The sequence below is a fragment of the Protobothrops mucrosquamatus genome, unplaced genomic scaffold (genome assembly GCF_001527695.2).
Source record: "Protobothrops mucrosquamatus isolate PMUCROS unplaced genomic scaffold, P.Mucros_1.0 scaffold166, whole genome shotgun sequence".
NCBI lineage: Eukaryota > Metazoa > Chordata > Lepidosauria > Squamata > Viperidae > Protobothrops > Protobothrops mucrosquamatus.
Window position 1 is genome coordinate 1,145,640 of NW_015386528.1, and position 19,368 is coordinate 1,165,007.

At 36.5% G+C, this 19,368-nt stretch overlaps 1 protein-coding gene across 1 annotated transcript in view; it reads left to right on the forward strand.

The window, feature by feature from the left end:
• The window catches only part of PLCB4 (phospholipase C beta 4), a 170,995-nt gene that overhangs the window by 78,158 nt on the left and 73,469 nt on the right, over nucleotides 1–19,368 (forward strand). Inside the window, exons 2-5 of the mRNA XM_015813546.1 lie at nucleotides 6,386–6,482; nucleotides 7,976–8,056; nucleotides 9,373–9,432; nucleotides 11,376–11,519. Of these exons, the coding sequence (XP_015669032.1) occupies nucleotides 6,399–6,482; nucleotides 7,976–8,056; nucleotides 9,373–9,432; nucleotides 11,376–11,519 (369 nt within the window). The 5' untranslated portion in view covers nucleotides 6,386–6,398. The remainder of the gene's footprint in view (nucleotides 1–6,385; nucleotides 6,483–7,975; nucleotides 8,057–9,372; nucleotides 9,433–11,375; nucleotides 11,520–19,368) is intronic.

Consider the following 19,368-nt stretch of genomic DNA (forward strand, 5'->3'; position numbering starts at 1 on the left):
TTAAGAATGATTTTAAGTGCATTATTAAAAGAATAAAATTAAAAGAATTAAATTTTAAATGCATTATTCTGATATGCATATAATGAATTCCACATATATTTTAATTGTACTTATAACTGCTGTGAGGAAGACTGGATGTCTATTTTTTCTTTTCTATTTTTCTTTCTTTTTTTGCACTTTTACTTTTCTCTTTAATTTCTTCCTTGTTCTTTTTACTGCCTTTATATTAATTTGTATCATTTTTACCTTTGTTTTAAAGCCTTTTATTAAAATATATACAAAAAAGAATTGATCATGCATCAAACTAAGTTTAAGTGATATAATGTAGCAGTATAACTCAGTTTAATTTACTATCATGTTTCCCCATTAAAGTTGTGGGAAATACATACAAATTGCATTTGAGTTTGTTCTTCAGCATTATTAGGAACTATCTGAAAAAGAAACTTCTTATGGTAGCTAAAATTACGATAAACTGCAAGGAGTAACATACTCATGTTTATTTACATTTAAGATTTCATTTCCTGTCTCCTGAGTGCATGTCCATTTCTCTGTACTCTATATGATTGTATTTATTTCAATTTATATAGCTTCTCATCTCAAATATATGTCAGAGTGCCTCACAAACAATTAACATTGTTTATCCTTTGTTATCCTTTTTGCAGATATAGCCTAACTCTCCCACAGCATTCCCCCCCCCATGGATATATATATTATGGTTGCACAGCAACCAAAGATATTGCTGCATACAATTCATATTCTTCACACATACCCCAGGGCACTATGTGATCTCAGCACATTAATAAAAATGTCAGAAGTATATTTTGATATTGGGTAAATGCAATATCGAATTATTCAGTTGCTCCCTCCAAATGAAAGAAAGGGAAAGGATTAATTGGAATTTAATTGGTTTGGGGGGGATATTTTTTTTTCCAATTTCACCCAAAGTGTATTTACTAGATTATTTGAAATATTGTGCATTTATTTATTTTCTATGCTAGACTTCCTTTTAAAATATAAATACCAGCCTTTCTAGCCTCACAACAATCCCATTAAGATGCCTCTAATAGATGCCTTCTGAACCAATATATTTCTTGACTGAGAACATTCATTATACCGTGTCTCTCTTATATTCCTGTATTCCATAGCTATTCCATACGAAACAGATTTTGCAGGTAAAATCAGTTACAACAAATAGAAACTGTTACAAATCATCCTTTTGTTTCCTTTGTGGATGTGTTTGCTGTAGAAACTGCCCACATACCTATGTACAGGCTAGAGGTCATCAACTTTCAGAGCACGAGTAGACAACCTACAATACTCCCGATAAGGTTAAAATACAGGATTCAACATTAGCCAAGCTAGCTTGAACTATTGGCATTTATATTAAGCTCTAGAGAGCCACAAATTTTTTCCATGTTATACAACCTTTTTTCCTCCTCTGGAACAGGAAGCAAATAGTGTTATTGGCATTTTATATTTCAGGAAACTAGTTTCCTTTCAGGTAACTGGATTCCTTTCATCCTTGATTATGATTATGTTATTGCCTAGCATCTCTTTGCCCTTCGTGTTTTTAATATAATGCATGATCAGTGCATGTTTATTCCACCCTCCAATTTGGTGTTCCCTCAGTGGGTTCAGCTGCAGTTCACAGAGTTGCCAAACTGTTTGTTGGCTGGGGAATCTGGAGAGTGGCATCTCCTGATGCATCTGGGAGGCCTTGAAAAGTGTTCTGACTGAAAAGTTATATGGCTATCTTGCTTGTTGAGTGTAGGCCAAAAAGCATTAACCGAAGTCACACTCTCTTCCCAAAATACGTATCAAGCACATGTGATCTTTCTTTTTCATTTAATGATTTACGGTACGTATTTTGATTTATCTTTTTTTAAAAAATGTTCATGTTTTAAGCTAGATTATCTACTAAAGACTTTTGTCATCCCCCCCCCTGCTTTTTTTTTGTTATAGTATCAGTTAATTTTTATTTATGTCAAACTAAAATCTCAAGATAGTTTTTTTTAATTAAATTTCTGGAAATTAGAGAAATTCTTGCTGGCAGTATGTTTAGCATTTCTTTTATTTCAGTACTTAAAGGTAATTGAATTTTCATTTGTTCTGAATTCTATTAGTGGCTTGTAATCAGCCCTTCACAATTTATTTTTGTCCTTGATTTGGTCAAAGTTCCTCTTAAATTAATTTCAGTGTGAGTTAAAGTGTTTCTGGTAAATTCAGTCTGATGCACAAATAAATGCTTTACCTGCAGTATAATACTCATAAAATATAGAACCAAAAGTTCTTATGATTAATTTCATACCCCAGATTTAAGGAATCTTGGTCAAAACATTTCTCAGTTGTCTTTGATGTTGTTATAATGTCAGTCACATTTTATGAAACGTTTATTATCAATTGTTGAAAAGGTTAATAATGATTTTGCCTCAAAAAGTTTCTGTCTCTGTGGATAATAATGAAGTGGAAATAACCACTTAATGAGATCTACCTCTGAGCAATGGGTCAGAAGATAGGACAAGTGATTGTCAATTGATATTAAAAAAGGAAATAAATACACCAAAAAGAGCCTATTTTGAATGGAGCTCAACATGTCCATGTAGTTTTCTTGGCAAGAACACAAAAGTGGCCCCCCCACCGTCTTCTTGTCCCACCGTCTTTTTTGACTTCCCTATGTAACCTACAGCTCAGGTAGATCTGTTATATTGTGTCCAAAGGCTAATTAGGTCCAGCCTTGCTTAACTTTTTGAAATCAACCAAGGCACACTGACCCTTGCTGGCATTGCTTTTGATCAGCCAGTCATCTTCACCATTGCAGCCTGTGGAATCACAGATATATGCTGGATCAGGGCATTTTTAAAAACAGCTTCGCTGTATTCAGTTGCGAAGCTATGATTCTGAATTGCAGAAACTGATTTGTGATTTTCTTCTCCAGTTTGTAGTATATGTAATCTCTATGCATTTTACTTAGAGAACAGTCAGTTATTAAGATAAATATACTTAAAATATTTTCTTTTCAAATGTCTGTTAGAATTGTAACTAAATATTGTTCAATATTGGATATCATATGTACATGGGAGAATTATATGTACAGAATATTCAGGTATTCTTCCTCAAATCACTTCTTGGCATCTTTACTGAAGTACTTCATTTGGATGGGTTTCAATTTTCTTTGTAACACATGAGCATTTTTCCTTGCCTTTTGGACCAAAGAGTTTGGGTCAGTTGCTTTATGATCTCATTAGATGTTGTAGAAATTGTCACATGAAGGTTATCAGTTGAACTGTTAAATTCAAAGAATTGGGCATTGTTCACCTGGTTTTGCTAAGATTATATGACTTCGATCACCAAAATTCATTATTGTTGGCATCCAAACTAACAATATGTGCTTCAGTTTTTGATTGCTAACAAGAAGAGGCTTCAAACTCCTGATATTATTTTATAAGTTCCCATAAAGTTTCATCATCTTGATTCCATAGAGAAGAGATTCGGCAAGCATTTCATATCAGTGCTGCATTTATTGTCCTTCTGTGTCAGAGAATGTACTGATAACGACAGAGGTTTTATTGTGCTATAGTTTCCCCATAATATTAAAAGAAAATGATGTCTACTTTTTTAAAATTACTTTTAAAACTATAGTCAAGATGCTTTGTAAAGTCTGGCTAATTTACCTTTTATTGTTATTGAAGTGAAGCTGTCAATACAAACAATATATTTCTGATGTCCTTTGTAGCCTTGATAGCTACAAGTTACTTAATTATGAACCATTGATTTCTATTTTGCATGTATGCTTCTTATTTTTGTTTAAAATGGTCAAGAATTGCAATTTAAAAAACACTGATTGAAAGTTTCATTAGGACATTGATTTGATTTTCATCATCTATGTGTCAGCAACAAATGCTATTCTCCCATGAGTGTCTTTACTCCACAGATATAACACATAAAGTTCCTTTGTGCTATTAACTGTTGGAGGACCAGGGGGAAAATCACCTTTGAGGAAATACTATATTGTAGGGCAGGGATATAATATCCTTGGAGGTCTTCTTTCAAAATGATACCCAGTATTTCAATGTATTTTATATTTAAGATTTTGCTTAGTCTTGGTGTTACACGAATATACAATAAGAGAAAAATAAGCCCAATATACTTTTTAGAGAAAGAAATCAAATAAGCCCCATCTTTTTCACTGGCAAAGAAAAGATTACATTATTAAATTTTGGTTTCATTTATAATTATGGGTTCTTACAATGCATATTTAAAGGGTATTGTAGCAAATGATTTTGAGTGCTTAAAATAAAATAATGGACGATCTGGGTTTGGAAAGTATCTAAAGCATAGGTAAAATTATCCTCAAGAATTTTGAGGAGTTGGCGGTTGCAGGAAGAGGTAGCAAGTTTTCAAAAGAGTGTTCTGCCTCTCTCGTAATTGCACATCTTTGTTCCTGTATCTTGCTTTCAGAAGCAATTTGACGTTAGAAGGTGAAAAGAGAGAACAGGGCTCTGAGATCACGTTAATTTCCTTTCCCTACCTTTACAAGTCTGAAATAGTTTTCATTATTGGACAAAGTCATGTTTGTATATTAGTGCTTCATCTCCAAGGAGTTCAGAACTTCTTTGCTTTTACTTTTCGTCTAAAACATAATTTTCTGAAGGTCATGAGTGTTTTGTTTAAGGTAATGTACTATGTCTACGTTAATTTTCAGCAGACAAAAGCAAAGAAGTATTGAAAGAACTCCTTTTGATATTTTTAATTTAATGTTCCAATCACAGTTCACTTCCCAACCTTCTCGTAATCAAATAAGTAAAAGAAAGGATGCAGTGCAGGGAATGTTTAGGTAGGTTGTCCAATTCCTTAAAATAGCTTTGGGCCAAATGACTAGGAAGGAAGTGCTTGCCCTATTCCGTCTCATAGGAATGCATTGGGGAAATCTTTCTGGAAGGTTTTTCTCTTCTACCCTTTACCTGATCCAGCTAATTTTCAGTCTCAACCTTTCTCTTGTTGGCTTTGACTACCACACCAAATTTGATCCCATTCTCTCTTTGGTGAGGGGGAGTTATCCTGCTGATGGACAGCCAGATGGACCGCAAGAGCCTTGAATGCTTTTGCATAATATGTTTCCAAAATTCCATTGAGTTGGATAGCATAACAAGATAAGGACAGAATGCTGAACATGGTTTCAAGATGTTTCCCCCCCCCAGTCTTTTAATAATAGCACCACTCTGAGTCCCATTTCATTCTGCTTTTGAAGGTTATCCTGTGAAGGGGATAAAAGGCCAGAGGCCTGAAATCCTTTGCAAAATTTGTTTCTACAGACTTTTAGATTGTAAATATTTTTTTAAAAAAAGGTACATCTAAATTCTGCAGAGAAAGTGCAGTTTTTTAGAACTTGAAATAAAGGCTGCTTTGTTTATTTAAATGAAAATTATGTTGTCTAGCAATACTTTTCAGCAATTTGCCATGGCTAAACTGTTTTGTCTTTCCTTTTGTTGGTGTTTTTTTTTTCTCTCCACACTGCAGCTTTTAATGAGATCACCAGTTCATATATTTTTCTTTAGCTGCCTCTGGCTATTGATGCTCTTCATATTTTCAGACTTGTAACCCCAGGGTTTACTTCAAAATCTCTGTGATTAATAATATTAAATAGTATTTTGAATGTTTTCATTTTTGTTCCTGAATGTTTGTCATTTTCAGCTAAATATCTTAATGAAAGTCATGATGGTTTAATTCTCAATTCCATCACTTAAAATCAAACAGTTGATTAAAATGAGAACTTATAAATATTTACTAAAATTAGTGTGATGGATATTTTCTTTGCTACCAGCCAGGCTTCTACCACCAGAGTGAATTTTTTAAAATTGTTACTTTATTCTAATAACAAAACCACATAGATGGTTATCATGAGCAAAGTACATCTTTCATTCTAAGAAGGAAATCATGAATACTTTTAGAAAATTAAAAGGATTGGTAGTTGATTGGTACTGATTTAGAAATATGCCCATTGATCTGAAAAACAGGTAAATAAGGGTAATTAGTGGGTCTCCTGGATGCCAGAAATTATAGGCATCCTCAGTAATTACCGTAGCTTTCCGATAAATGAATGCTTTGTTCTTATTGCATCCTCACAGAGCCTTTTGTGAGCATACCTATTATACAATCTCAACATTTCAAATGGTGGTTATTGCTAGTTAAGATACCTTACAGGCAAAATTCAGATTTTTTTGGAGGCTTTGTCTGAATTTTCATGTGAATTGAGTGTTTTCTCTAGGATTTACTATAAAGAACAAGTGGCAGTATGAATAGTCCTAATTGACCATGTATTGTGGTTCCTTATGAGAATTAAACATGGCAACAATTTATTTTATTTGTTTTTTTTATTATTATCCAGGGTGGTCCACAGAATGGCAAAACCATATGAATTTAACTGGCAGAAGTCAGTGCCTTCCTTTCTACAGGATGGAGCTATTTTTGACAGATATGAAGAGGTAAGGAGCTTATACAGTATCTGGAAATACAGCTGGAAGTTCCATTCTGAGGGCAAATAATAGAAATCTGTTCCTGGTCATTATTGCTTCAGAGAGGAATATCAAACACCACCTTTTTATTAAAGTAGATGATGTGCAAGATAGGGTCAAAAAAAGAGGGCTCATTCTGAGCTAAACCTAACTTAAGCATCCTGGCGGCCATGATAAAGAGAAGAAAAAGAACCGAAATAAAGCTGATCTCTTCCTCCAGAGTCCTGCTCGCTAGGCAGAATTATAAATAATACTAATCCACATTATATCTCTCTATATAAAGATTCTGAATGATTGTTCCCCTCCAGCAAACAGTCTTGGAAATGATAATGCTCTCACCACTCAAGTTGGTGAGTGCACATGTATTTAAATATATTGTTTTATGAATGGGCAGCAATTGAATTGCTCCCTTTTTGCCATCTTTTAAAATTCCTCATTGAAAAATGCATAGAAAGAAAAGAATGTCCATAGACCACAAGGTAATGAAGGCCAGAAAGCCATAGCTTTTATCCACATCCAGGACAAAAAATATATAGCGTATAGGCAAGGGAGAGAATTCGGTGATTTGCATAAATGTAAAAGGATAAAAAGAGGTCATCCCAAGGAATGTGAGAGGGAACATATTGCATTTCAAAAGATTAAAATGCAGTATGTTGTTCTTTTATTTAACCATGGGATCAACATTCCTTTAAGCAGTAGATAGTTTGTTTAACTGAATATAACAGTCTAGTTAGTACTATTGTTTGATACTTTAACATGCTTGACATAAACGGAATCTCAAGCATTTTATAGATGAGCTGAACGTTCTTTTTAACATGACAAGTAAGTAAAAGGCTGAAATCCCAATATCTTACTCCATTTTCTTAGCTCTTGAAATAAAAAAAAAAGATTTTTAAACATTTAAGGCCTGCTAAGATTGTTGCAAATCTCATTCCCAATAATTGTAGCATACAACAATAAAATGTAAGTAGCTTGCTGAATGATTTTTTGCTTAGAAAAATATACTTCAGTATTTAGTTCCCCATCCCAAATATAAAAATATCTAGTTGGTATTAGAAATATGCAGCTAAACTTTTCCAACATGATGCAGTGCTTTAATATAAATGCAAGAGATTATTTCCATGGCACAAACAAAACTTCATTTGTGGTTCCTATGCAGGAATCATAACAGACTGTTGCAGTGAATGGTAGACATGGATACACCTGGGTCCTTAAGTCAGTATAGAAATCTATTGGGTCCTAAGAATATTCCTTCATAGGTAAAAGCTGTAAACTTATTAGAGTGCTTCAAGATCATACCATTTAACTCTATTGAGTAACATTTCTACAACACCACTTTGCTGCTTTGGTTATTAATTCATTTAACATATTTTGTCTCTGATTTTTTTTTTAAAAAAGGTGGATAATTTGGGTTTTAAATTCTTCCTTGCAGACCTGAATATTTTGGATTTTTCTTTCAACAGGAATCTTCTGTTTTTGAGCCAAGCTGCCTGTTTAAAGTTGATGAATTTGGCTTTTTTCTATCGTGGAAAAGTGAAGGAAAGGTAAAATTTACAATGATCTCATGATTATTATTTTTTTTGCCTCCTCTAACAAGCATAAGGTACAATTCTAGTTGTTCTAGTGGGAGGCACTGTGTCCAAATATTAGGGCCTTAGATTATATTGCTAAATATAAAGATTTGCAAATCTTCTACCCTGTAATTTGTTGAGACAGCTCCCATAATATCCTACTACTGTTGCATTGCTGTAGGGGGATTATGAGAATTGAAACTGAACAACTAGAGAACACTAGGCTAGATAAAGCCCCTAAGCACACTTATTAAAAGTATAAAGATGAATAAATATTCCAAAGATTGCAATGTTAGTTTGAAGAGAAGAAATCATTTTCTGCCAATAATTTAGTTCCACACCATGTTTCTTTCCTTAATAGTAAAAAGGGGAAGGGAGGGAATCATATGTTTATGGATGGAAGGTGTGTGTGTGTGTGTGTGTGTGTGTGTGTGTGTGTACTTGCAAATCTTGTTCTATATCTTCTAGCCATTCTCTACTTGCCTCAGATTTGTATCTGTATAGCAACAACTTATTTTTGTTCCCTTTGATCTAACGATTCAACATTGATTTCGTCCACATGTTGTATAGTTGGGTGCAGGAAGTTATGAGAGGGATGAGTGTGAATGAAGCAAATAGTTGCTGAATTTATTTTCTTTGGGGGTAATGATGTAACAGTCTGAAACCTTGACCAGGTGTTACTGAACTCCACCATCTCACCATTAGCTCTGTGGAATGACGTTCCTGGAAGACCCTCTGAAGAGCAAAACATTCCCCACCTTTACACAGATGTCAGCCTTACCAGGTAGACCAGACAGGAAATAAGGCCAAGTAAACTAATTCTGCTTTGTTGAAAGCAGAATGAACAGGACCTTGTAAGTCTGAAAAGACAATTCTTGCACCATCACCTTTATAGCCCGATAACTTCAGGAGTGCTTTGCCCATTATGCAGCTGTGGGCTATGCTCCCTCTTATCTGACTGCTCTTTAGGCAACATCTCTTCACCAGGTCTCCCAAAGTCATTCTCACATATCATTACAGCAGGAGTGATTGCTGTGTTGTGATCCTATGCACTCTCTCCCCCTCCCCCAACAGACCTCATCCAGGCCAGGCATGATGGCATTTAGAGTCTGACAAATTCTAGAGAGCACAGGTTTCCCATGTCTGTTTTTACTGACATTAATATAATGTATACTGCCTGGTATTAATTCAGATTGTATATTTTTGAATGCTTAGCTGTTGTTGTATTTTCTATTTCAAGATACATCACATTGGCTGCTTGGCATTTATAGTGTTCTTTTCTTTTCCAGGAAGGGCAAGTTTTAGAATGTTCCCTGATCAACAGTATTCGTTTTGGAGCAATACCAAAGGTATTTCTGTAGTTTTGTTTTAAAGTATTGTTTTAAACAATTACCATTGGCTTGAGGCCCAGGAATGGAAACTTTCTTCAGTTTCAAGAACTTCTGAAGTCTTTGTACCTTAAGGGACGATGGATTTTTAATTTTGAAAAACTGGGCTTTAGAAACTAACTTTTGGTGAGGATCAGATAATTTAGAAGTGTTTACCTACAAAGGATATATTACACCAGGGATCTCCAAACTTGGCCGCTTTAAAACTTGTGGACTTCAACTCCCAGAATTCCTCAGCCAGCATGGCTGAAGTCCACAAGTCTTAAAGCAGCCAAATTTGAAGACCCCTGTATTACACCCATAGATCTAAGTTTTTCAGTGGCAAATATTTAAGCATGTGTTAAAATTTTCCCATGTAAATCTGTGGCACTAAGAAGCTCTGTCCTGATGCTTGGATTATATCATAAACATTTAAAAATAAAATCTAGACTTTAGATAAAGGCTTCTTGATTCAGAATACCTTCAGCCATTGATGGCTATGATAAGGATGATAATAAGTATTTTAATATACTTTTGTTCTTTGGGATTCTGATTCTGATGAAGATGGTACCATCCAAATGGGTTTTCATGAATGAAATCAATAAACTGGAAGCTTTACATCAAAATGACAGTAGGTTTTGAGTAGGCTACCTAAACATTTATCTTTTTCCTTAGCCCTGGCTTTTGTCTAGTCTGTTGTGGCCATAGGGTCAGTGATTAATTTCACAGACTGATACTTTTTTATTCATGCTTCTCACATTCACACTACTCCCCTGTCTGCAATGGGAGTATTGGCTAGTTTGGCTGGTGGTAGAAAGACACCACCTCCTGTGAATGTAAATTGGTATTCATAAATTCATCCAAAGGCAGACAGATATAATATAGCCCAATTTTAATAGTTTTTTATTGTGCCTTTATTATTTTTAAATAACTCAAGGCAATGAACGTACCTAATATTTGTTCCTCCTCCTGATTTCCCCAATCACAATCCTGTGAGGTGATTGGGGCTGAGGGGGAGTGACTGGATCAAAGCCACCCAGCCAATTTTCATGCCTAAGGTGGGACTAGAACTGGTTTCTAGGCCAGCACCTTCACCACTACACCAAACTTCTAAGAATTTAACCTAAATCCTGTAATGATTAGTTGGCTGTGGGTGATGAAATTTTCCTGTAAATACAAAACAGTTTGTGAAAGCTAAATTTAATGTTACTCGAAAATCAACAATGCCCCCAGACAAAAAATTGCTCTCTGAAGCAGTCCTTCCCACCCACCACCCACCCCCATTTCATTTGCTCAAGCAAACTAGAGTGGAAATAAAACTCTACTTGAATGCTAAATATGAAGCAAGTGCCTCCAGAATGAGCTTTTTAAGTCAGTCTTGTGTAAGTCCTTTATTCGGACTTATTTAAAAGAGGTCCCATGATCTGAAAGAGACTTTTGAATAAGGAATGGAAGCCACTGATGTATTCCTAAGATATTTTCCCCAGCTTGGTGTCTCCTAGATGTTTTGGGACTATATGCTGTCTGTGGAAATTCTGAGAGTTGTAGCACATCTGGAAAGTGCCAGTTGGGGAAGAGCATCCTAAGGTATACCTTTTTTCTCCCCAATAACTATTATCGGAGTATTTCATTTGGGTAAGGTCACTGCACTCAGAACCCAAGAATTCTTGTTACTACTTCATAGGCAGAATATTAAATAAACCACTATCAGTTACCTAACGTGAATATGATCTGTGTATATACTATTATCAGCTCCCTAAGTAGAAAATGAAATACTTCTAAACATATGCTTGGAATGGCGACAAAAAATATAAAGAAGGTAAATATGAATAAGAAATGCTTATGGGTGAAAATGAGTGATATGTTTTTGTCTTGTTTTTTTAATCCATGGTATTTTTTTTCAAGCAATTAATTTTGTTCAACAGGATCCAAAAATATTAGCTGCTCTTGAGGCTGTCAGTAAAGCAGAAAATGAACTTGAAGGACGAATAATTTGTGTCTGTAGTGGCACTGATCTGGTGAACATCAACTTCACATACATTGTAGCAGAAAGCACTGAAGACGCTAAGGTACTGCCACTAAACATAACTTTGGTGTTTTGTGGCATTATTGTTCCATGTAAATCCCTATTATTCTTTAAGAAGGTTGGCAAATATTAATCTAAACCCAGATCTTTTGACATCAGTGGCAAAAATGAGCTAATCCCTCAACTGAATTGGTGTACTGGTTTTCAAATTATTTGGGTGTTTCTTCTGTATGGGAAAAATGTTAGCCCGACAATTAGGAAGTGTGTTGATGTGTGATAAGCAATTACACTGCAGTGAGAGATGTCATCTGTAACCCTTCGAACTAGAAGTGATGAGGACTGACTTCAGATTTATAGGCAAGATCATAATCTGCACTTTTTCCTAAAAAAAAATATTGTGTTTAATGGTGGGAAAGCTGTACAGTAAGGAAGGATGAACTGTCTGGTATTTGATTAATGGAAGTAACAAAACAAAATTCAGCCACTATATTGCAAGTTTAGGGTCCTTGAAAATGTGTGTTTGTGTCTGTGTCTCTGTGTATTCCCTGCAAACTGCTTATCCATGCTACAGAGGTATTTGCTGAGTGGCAGAGCAATTTTACAGCTGCCTTTTTCCTTCTTCATTTATGAAAAAGGGGGAGTCAGATATTTCAGAAACATGTCTGGGGTGGATCAGGGGATACTCTAATTTTATTAGATCCCAAAGCACTTTTCCCAGAACTGCTCTAGTATTAGAAGAAACACTATGGCTGCTCTGCATGAAATGGAAAGATTATATTTTCAAGAAGATGCTACTTCAGGGACCATTGAGTAAGTGCAGATAATCTGCCAGAAGAAAGAGAAGCTTAATTTAATGTCCATGATAATTTAATAGCATCTTAAACCAAAGAAGCTTTTACAAAACAATGATTAACATTTAATACACAGTATTACATTTTCTTATTTAATACAAACAAGAAGATAAGAATATATTGTTATCAAGAATTTATTTATAGACTTTAAGGTATAGCAAGTGTTGTTTATTATAAAGAGCTCCAGTTTTTGTTCTTTTAAAGGATAGCTGCATAGTAATATTGTTTTCCAGTATTTCAGTATTTGAGGGGTTGCCACAAAGAAGAGGGGGTCAACTTATTTTCCAAAGCACCAGAGGGAGGGACAAGAAGCAATGGATGGAAACCAACAAAGAGAGAAGCAACCTGGAATTAAGGAGAAACTTCCTAACAGTGTGGACAATTAACCAGTGGAACAGCTGGCCTCCAGAAGTTGTGGGTGCTTCATCACTAGAGGTCTTTAAGAAGAGACTGGACAGCCACTTGTCTGAAATGTTATAGGGTCTCCTACTTGAGCAGGAGGTTGGACTAGAAGCCCTCCAAGGTCCCTTCCAGCTCTGTTTTCATTTATCTTTATATGTAAAAAATAATATTTTGTAACAGATTGAGAAACATGTGGGCCTTCAGATGCTGTTGGATTACAATTTATCCAGTATAAATTTCCCAATAATAAAACAAGGACTTTAGAAAACAGCATTTATGCAGAAATATAAGAATTGCATAATTCAAGGATAAGCGTTGAATATTAAACTCGATTTGAAAAACCTGGCAGTTCCTAAATTCTGCCTGAGGGTATATTCCCCACAGAACAGAGAATAAAGGCAAATGCAAAAGCAGAGCCTGTCCTTGCAGAGGTTCTTCCAGTAAAGAAATAGCCTTCTGTGGCCTTGATTTGAAATAGGGTTTTAGGATAGTGAGTTAATGAATTTTGAAGATTCAGGTACTCCTACATCCTGTGAAACAATTAAAGTCTTTAACTAAACTCTGTGTGGGACAAATGGTAGTCAAGCTGAGAATGTGGGTATAAAGTAACATTCTTCTCTCTATCTGGTACACAGAGTTTCTGTTTCTGATAGGCTCTTCTTACATATTTTTAGCTACATCTGTTCCAGAATACTAGGGTGTCCTTTTGTCATATTGACTATGTAAACCACTCCCTCTGTTTCCTTGCTTTATGTCTCTCATTCTGTTCTCCTAGACTTTTGAGGAATCATATTAATTTGAAATTGTATTTTCACATTCATGTGTTTTTTCCAAATGTGTGATACCACCTTTAACATTACCCATCATGTTAGATCGAGAAGGCTTTGGACAATCATTCTGCATTGGTGTGAATTATTTGTCAGAGTATATTTCTGTACAGAAAGTACAGAGAGCATCCAAAATACCGATGCACACCTATGGCACAATTCACAGGATTGAAATTGAAGCTGCTTTTAAATATGCTTGGTGAATAAACTTTTTTTTATATAGATCAGTAAGTAAGAAAAGGATTCTGTCCCTGGAAACTCAGATTACCATTTGGATTTGAAGGAGGAGGTGACATACTTAGAACAAAGGAGTGGAATTTTTTTTAAAAAAAAAAAGATAATGTAAGGAAAAAGGTTGCCAAAATAGACAATTGTTGCAGTCCTACTAGAAAATATACTCAGCCTATATCTTCATATATATCCAGTAGCTGTGGAGAAATTTATGACTGTAAATGTTTTTGAGTTACGGTAGATTGTTTGTCCTCCAAATTCACCGTTGCTGAACAAAGGTTGTTTATAACCTGAGAAAATAAAGTAAAAATTTATAGGACCTAGAGCACAGCTAAGATACCACATTTGCTTGGGTCTAGATGATTATTAATCTTCAGTGATTAACTCTTTTGGGAGTGATAATCATTTGTTTTCTTTATAAGACAAGCACAAGTAATAAACTTAATGATAGTAGATACAAGATACACTGAGGAAGAGATTTTCAAAACTGTGAAATCAGAATGCTGTAGATAGGAAGTGAGAAGGTAAAGTTGTAATGTAATGTCTTGTCCCAATTATATCTTCCCATCCCAACCTGGTCAGGCAAGGAGGGTATCTTGTGGATCCCACGGGTTAAAGAATTTTTACTGATGGATTTCAAAGGCGCTTTTTTTCAAATGGCAACTGGACTGGTTTTGTTTTTTTTTTAAGGAAGAAAATGAATAAGTTTTGCTTCTCATCGAAGAAGCTTCGTCAGTTGTGATGAAAGGGGGATGGAAGGATAGTTCTGACAGCATTGGAGGATGGTGGTGGAAGGGTTATATTTCTTTGCAATTATCTGGCCGTTAGCACTCTCTCTGAGAGCCGGTAAGGCCATTTGGGGGTTTAATCTGTGCCCTCAGGATCACTTGAATCAGAGTGCAAATGGGTGTGGAATACCTCTTGGAACTGCTGGAAGGATTGCGTTGACTGGTGGCATCCAGGAAGAGACCCTTCTTTGCCATTATTCCCACCTTCTGTAACACTTTAACCCCAGAGATAAGGCAACCCTCTCCCTTTTTTTTTCTGGCCTTCCAAAATAATGGATTCTACTATTTGGCATGGAGGCCAAAAAGTGATATGTGATATATGTGGTGGTTGGTTTTATGAGGGTGTTCTCTTCACTTTGTTAACTTTTTAACTGCTGTATCCCTACCTTTTAAATTTTGTTTTTAACTTTGTCCTTATCGTATGCTTTTATACTATATGTATATTTTTTTATTGTAAGCCTCCTGGAGTCACTTAGCTGAGACGGGTGATATAGAAATATAATAAACAAATAACAGTAAGTGGCTGCCCCTATTTGTGATGCACTCCATCATACTTTTCTGAAGAAAAAATGGTATTTATCTGTAAAACAGATGTATATTTGTTTGAACTGTGTAAAATTTCTGCAGTTCATATAGAAGGTGGAACAGTTTTGTTTACAGTCTGAGGTGAGGTGGGATGGAGTCAAATTCTGGTTTATATCGCCAGATGATGGCATTAATTATGCCATAAATGCATAAAGTCGTTGGGTAAAGTGTGTATATAAGCTTGGAAAGATCTTATTTTGGATTATTAGATAGCCAAAGATTGTACTCTGTGGTATTTATAGGTTATGGCATGAAAAGTGTGTGGCTGGAGAAGTCCTTGCAGAAAGGGTAGGATAATATAAAAATGAGATTATAATTATTACTCTCTTTGCTCACCTTTTTAGACATTCTATGCATTTGGAGCTTGTTCATGGGGGACATCAGTTTTTATATATTATTAATTTTGGAAAGAGATATAGAGTATAAGGTCACTACAATAATGGTAGATACTAAATCGATTGATACTAAATTGCAGATTCAGAATTCCTTACTTCTTCATGTGCCACTTCTGTAAGGTCCAGATCTCCACAATTTCTCTTCTTAAAATCAAGAAGGTTGCAATATTATCTTAGAGAAATATCAACATGTTTTTTTTCTTCCCCAATTTCTTGTCCATTCTGCAACTGTATTATATTCTGAACCTCTGCTGACACCTAGTGGTGCAACTGAGGAAGTATTTAAATCTTTCACTTTTAAAACATGAAAGGCTACTTGTTTTTACTTTGTTTTAGATAGATAGATAACCTTTATTGTCATTTTTTTACTATGGATACAATGGCACACATTAAAAATGAAATTTAGTTGCTTGCTCTGAAAATGTACACATACATAACACACATTTAAATATACTATAAACAACATATGTATAAACCTACACCTTTACATATAAGTAACACATAAATATTAATCACTGTCCATCTTGATTACATATACATTTTAATACCTTTTAATCTTTCATATGCTGCAAAAAGCCCTAGCTTTTCATAATGGGAGATTATTTTCACAATTTTGTATTTGTACTTCAAATATATGAATTCAGTATAATGATTTAAAGAAGAGAAGCTATCTGTATAAAACAAGCTTTTTTCAATAGGCTGGAGAAAGAGAAAATTGTTATCTTATTTGACTGAATAGAAATTAGGGTGGAGGACTTCCGGTGGCAGGCNGAGAAAAAGATGGTCAATGAATCAAAGACTGTGTAAAGATAAACAATATATACAGATGCTAGAAAAGGAGTTGACATTATTTTTTCAGGTAAATAAAAAGGAAGAGACATCAACACAAAATTTGTGGGATACTACAAAAGCTTACATTCGGGGATTGACAATTGCATACAACTCTAAGAAAAACAAAGATAGGAGACTTCAACAAGGAAAATTACAAGAAGAATTTAAAAAAACAGAAGGTGATCTACAGAAGGACCCACAAAACAAAAAGATAAAAGAAAAATGGAATATTATAAAACACAAGATTAACCTGACAACACAAAAAGAAATGGCACAGAAAATTAGCACAGCTGGCTCAGGAATTCTGGGAGCTAAAGTCCACGAGTCATAAAAGAGCCAAGGTTGCCTACCCCTGGTCTAGTGTTTCAGGCTCCAGGCTAGAAAATGGGAGACCATGAGTTCAAGTCTCACCTCAGCCATAAATGTCAGCTGGGTAACTTGAACCAATCACTCTCTCTCAGCCCAACCCACCTCACAGGGTTGTTGTTGTTGTTGTTATGGGGAAAACAGGAGGAGGAAGGTATGTTGGATATGTTCGCCATCTTCAGTTATTTGTGTAAATAATAAAGGCAGGATAAAAATAAATTAAAAAATATTGAGAGAGACCCCCACCTAAGAAAAGGATGCACTCATTTTTATACATCTCAGAAAGGTGAGAGAGACTAATGCATAAGCAACAGATGATGTAAGCCAACTATTGGCCAGGTGTTTTGTAATTGTTCCATCCATTCTTTCAGTGATGGGATCGCCGGTTCGTTTTGCATGGGGTTGAAACTTTGACCGGTAGCTATTTGAAAAGGAGTGTAACCTGTGCTGGAGTGGACTGCATTATTGTAAGCAACTTCTGCGAAAGGGAGTAGGGAGTAGGTCCGTCCAATTCGTTTGCTGGAAATTAATAAAGCATCTTAAATATTGCTCAAGTACTGAGTTCGAATGTTCCGCTTGTCCATTCGACTGCGGGTGATGGCTAGATGTCAGTCCCTGAGTGGTCCCTAAGAGGGATAAAAATTCCTTCCAAAATGCAGACGTAAATTGCACTCCCCTATCAGAGATGATGCGTTGGGGTGCCCCATGCAATCTGTAAATATGCTGGACGAAACGTTTCGCTAAGGCTTTTGCAGTGGGAATCTTTTGGCAATGGATAAAGTGCACCTGTTTGGAAAACAAGTCCGTGACCATCCAGACAACAGTATTCCCATTGCTTTCTGGTAATTCCACTATAAAATCCATGGCTATTTCCCTCCAGGGGGCTGAGGGATTTGCCACTGTTTGTAACAGTCTGGGCGATTTCCCTTGCAACCTCTTTGCAGTTGCACACTTTGGGCAGCTGGCCGCGTAACTTTCTATGTCCTTTTTCATGGATGGCCACCAAAATTGCCATTTAATTAAGTGTAATGTTTTTACAAATCCAAAATGCCCTGCTGATTTTGTGTCATGGCAAAGCTGCATGAATGTGACTCTTTGGGTTTTTGGTATATATAACTTTTCCCCCACCCAAGGCAGCCCGTCTTTCATTGTGCACACGTGTTTATTTTTCTGGAACCATTCATCTGTTTCCAAACTTTTCTGGAATTCAATTCCGGTTTGGCTGCCCAGCTGTGGTTTTAATTTAGCTTGGGCTCTGGTGGTTACAGGTGCTGCCAGTTGTGATTCTACCATCATCGGTTTAGAGTCGGTGGCTCGCGTGCTGTTATATTGGGGCATGCGAGATAGTGCATCTGCCAGGAAGTTCTTCCCCCCCGGCAAATGCTTGAGCGTAAAGTGGAATTGGTGAAAATGCTGGGACCAGCGGGCTTGCTTGGAATTGAGCTTCCTGGGTGTTTTCAAGGCTTCCAAATTTTTGTGGTCTGTCCACACTTCGAAAGGGATTTTGTTGCCTTCTAGGAACTGGCCACGTGAGTAATGACCAACGTATCCCGTATGCCTCTTTCTCCCACACGGGCCAACGCTGTTCCGTTTCCGTGAGTTTCTTGGATGTATACGCACAGGGTTGCAATACCCCTTCATCGTTTTCTTGTAATAGTACAGCCCCCACTGCCACATCACTTGCATCCGCCTGTATTACAAAGGGCTTATCCATGTCTGGGTGCCTCAGTACTCTTGGGTGCCGCTTGGCACTCCATTGTCCATGTTAGTGGCTGGCTAGGTTTTACTGAGGATGCTCCCGTCGTTTTTAGTAGGTTCGTGAGGGGCAGGGCTATCTGGGCAAATGAGGGGATGAATTGGCGGTAAAAGTTTGCGAAGCCCAGGAAACTTTGCAGTTGCTTTCTTGTGTGTGGTGGTGCACATTCTAATACTGCTCTGACCTTCTCTGGGTCCATTTCAATGCCTTGTGGGGATATGCGATAACCTAGGTAGTCTATCCTTTCCTGGTGGAATTCGGATTTCGAGAGTTTGGCATATAGGTGGGCGGCTCGCAGTTTCTTTAAAACCGCTCTGACTAGGTTGACATGTTCCTCTTTTGATTCGGTGAAGATAAGAATGTCGTCTAAGGGAGACTTCCGGTGGCAGGCGCCTTCGCTGGACGCAGCTGTTTGCTGCTCCCGCCTGTTTCTGCGTAAAAGCCGTTTTGACAGCCTGCATCAGCTGTCAAACGGCTTGATACCTTTCCCCTGGGCATAGGGGGAAAGGTGAGCTGCCCAAGGTAGGAGTTGAGTTCCCGAGTCGTCCCTTGTGGACGATGTAGGTGAGAACTCCTCCGGAGCCTTGGGATTCTCCGCGATCCAGGACGTCTTCGCTATAAGCGGAGCTAGAAGCTGCCGTCACCGCTGCGACCTAAAGACAACTGTGAGTTCCGTATAAAGCAGACGAACCGACCCTGGAAGTCTGTCTTTTAACTTTTGGACTATACTCTAACTTGGACAATATATTCTTCTCGTATTTGACTTGGAATGTGGAAAAGTGAACTTAAAATGGCGATGATTTGATACTTTTCAGCAAGAAGTGAAAGTGATTTCCGGTTTGAACTTTTGTTATTTCTAA